The sequence below is a fragment of the Myotis brandtii genome, unplaced genomic scaffold, assembly GCF_000412655.1.
Source record: "Myotis brandtii unplaced genomic scaffold, ASM41265v1 scaffold123, whole genome shotgun sequence".
Taxonomy (NCBI): Eukaryota; Metazoa; Chordata; class Mammalia; order Chiroptera; family Vespertilionidae; genus Myotis; species Myotis brandtii.
In genome coordinates, this window is record NW_005354291.1 from 8872261 (window position 1) to 8874671 (window position 2411).

General features: G+C 36.6%; 1 protein-coding gene across 1 annotated transcript in view; it reads right to left on the reverse strand.

Annotated features, from left to right (window-relative positions):
• Window positions 1-2144: 2144 nt before the first annotated feature.
• The window catches only part of LOC102252940 (protein ZBED8-like), a 4022-nt gene continuing 3755 nt past the window's right edge, over window positions 2145-2411 (reverse strand). Inside the window, 1 exon segment of the mRNA XM_014533921.1 lies at window positions 2145-2409. Within this exon segment, the coding sequence (XP_014389407.1) occupies window positions 2145-2409 (265 nt within the window).

Below are 2411 nucleotides of genomic sequence, written 5' to 3' on the forward strand. Positions count from 1 at the left end.
TGTTCATGGATTGGTAGAATCAACATCATCAAGATGTCCATACTACCCAAAGCAATCTATAGATTCAATGCACTCCCCATTAAAATACCAACGGCATATTTCACAGACCTAGAACAAACTTTCCAAAAATTCATCTGAAATTAAAAAAGACCGGAATAGCTGCAGCAATCCTGAGAAAGAAGAACAAAGTAGGTGGGATCTCAATACCAGATATCAAGCTGTATTACAAAGCCACTGTGATTTACCAATATTTAAACAACCTTGAAATCTCATACTAAACACAACTTGGCAATCACATATCACATACTTAATACATTGCTAGTTTGATCTGATAATATTTTGTTTAGGACTGTTGCACTCATGCAAAGATACTTAATTCTTCCTCAAACTATCTTTGGATTACATAAGAACTGAATAAATCACTATCCCAGCACAAAAAAATAGGACCATTCAAGATTTTGCTAGAAGAGGAAACTTAATTTAGGGAATTTAATTCACTACGAAGTTATTGGAAGAATTGGAAAAGCACAAAAGAAAAATTAATTACCCAATGAGGGTAAAGGAAGGCTAAAGAAGCACATGTAAAAATGGCATTATCCAATACCTATGATTGCAATGGTTCTGGAGCGGTTGCAGTTTAAAGGAGGTGACCAAGCAGTTAACTCATTTTTATAGGTGGCTGCCACTGCCCACCTGAAGCAGCCACTACTGGCTGAGCTGGCAGAAATGGAAAACAAGTCACTTTTCTATTCTTTTCATTTTTTAATCTCTTTTCAATGCCTCACATTAGTAGAATTAATGGGAAGCCATAGGACAAGTAGACTATGAAATATAGTTTGCAGGCTTCCAGCTCCAGAGGTATAGGAAGAAGTATACAGGGGAAGTGCACGGCAGAGGGAGATCATTATCTACTGTAGTATGTGGATTCATACTCACCTCATAAAAAGAGCTAGGGAATATTCTTTCTTTTTCATTGAATATTTGTTCATTGAATATTGGGTAGTGTCAGCTGCTAAGCCATCTGGGCTTGGTGTTTTCTTTTTGTAAAAAATTTAAAATATTGCTTAAAGTTATAACTATGCACTCACTACTGAGGTTCTATTTTTATAATGTGATAAGGGGTATGGATGATCTAGCTATTGCTCTGACTTATTTTCTATCTTGCTCTTCCTGTCTCCTAACTTTTTTGAATGATTTTAATCCATTTACCCCTGTATTTTCTGTGCTTCTGATTATCCTTAGGTGTTACGTTCGAACCTCTACTCTTGCAACTCAGCTCTAGCTTGTTGTATGATTTTCAGAAAGTTTTGCTTTCCTTTCCTGTAAAATGGAGGTAATAATATTCCCCACTTTGTATAACTGTTGTGGTAATCAGATAAGATGATGCTGGTGTTAGCTCTAATGCCCAGCACACAAAAAGATGCTCAAGAAATGGTAGCTATTGTTGTTGAATTTATTCCTGTTGTTGTTGCTTTTAATATTGGAGCCACAAAGTCAATATTAGTTCTTTAAAAAAGAATTGACATCAGAAGCTATAGACTAAACATATCAGACCAAGAGATACATGTGCAATTCTCTGACGTGGCCAAGCTATAGCTCACACAGCCACCAAGAGAGAAGCCTAAAAGTCACCACGAAGTATGAGCTTCCTGCATCCTGCCAAAGAGAGAAAGGAGACTTGTGGGTTTGGGGCACCAAGTATTGTGCTGAGAGGGGAGTCAGAATTCAGACCATTCTCACTGCCATTGCATTTCTTAATTCATGTCCTTGATTGTCTTCCTCTAAGCCAGTGGTTCTCAACCTTCCTAATGCTGCGACTCTTTAATACAGTTCCTCATGTTGTGACCCCCAACCATAAAATTATTTTCGTTGCTACTTCATAACTGTAATTTTGCTACTGTTATGAATTGTAATGTAAATATCTTATATGCAGGGTGTATTTTCATTGTTACAAATTGGACATAATTAAAGCATAGTGATTAATCACAAGAACAATATGTAATTATATATTGTGAAATATTTATTTCTAATTACAAATAAATGAAATTTTGTCTTACCCATGGTGTAGCATGGGTAACAGTCTTAATATAACAACAGTAAACTACATTGCTACATTTTGCGACAGTATGCGTAAAAAGCCAACGTCAGTGCGAAGGTTGAGATTGCTTCTTTCGCATCAGATCAGAAATTCTCGGGGCAGTCTTTGCAAGAGCACAATGAAGATCATCTTCCACAACAAGTCTACTTCTGTATTTAGACTTGATAACCAACAAGCTGGAAAACCCTGTTTCACAAAGATATGTTGTTGGAAATGGAAGAAGAAGGCGCAACACAGTCTCAGACAGAACAGGATATGACTGCAAACACTTGATCCAGAATTTTGTAACTGGCATTGTAGAGAAATCAGTTCT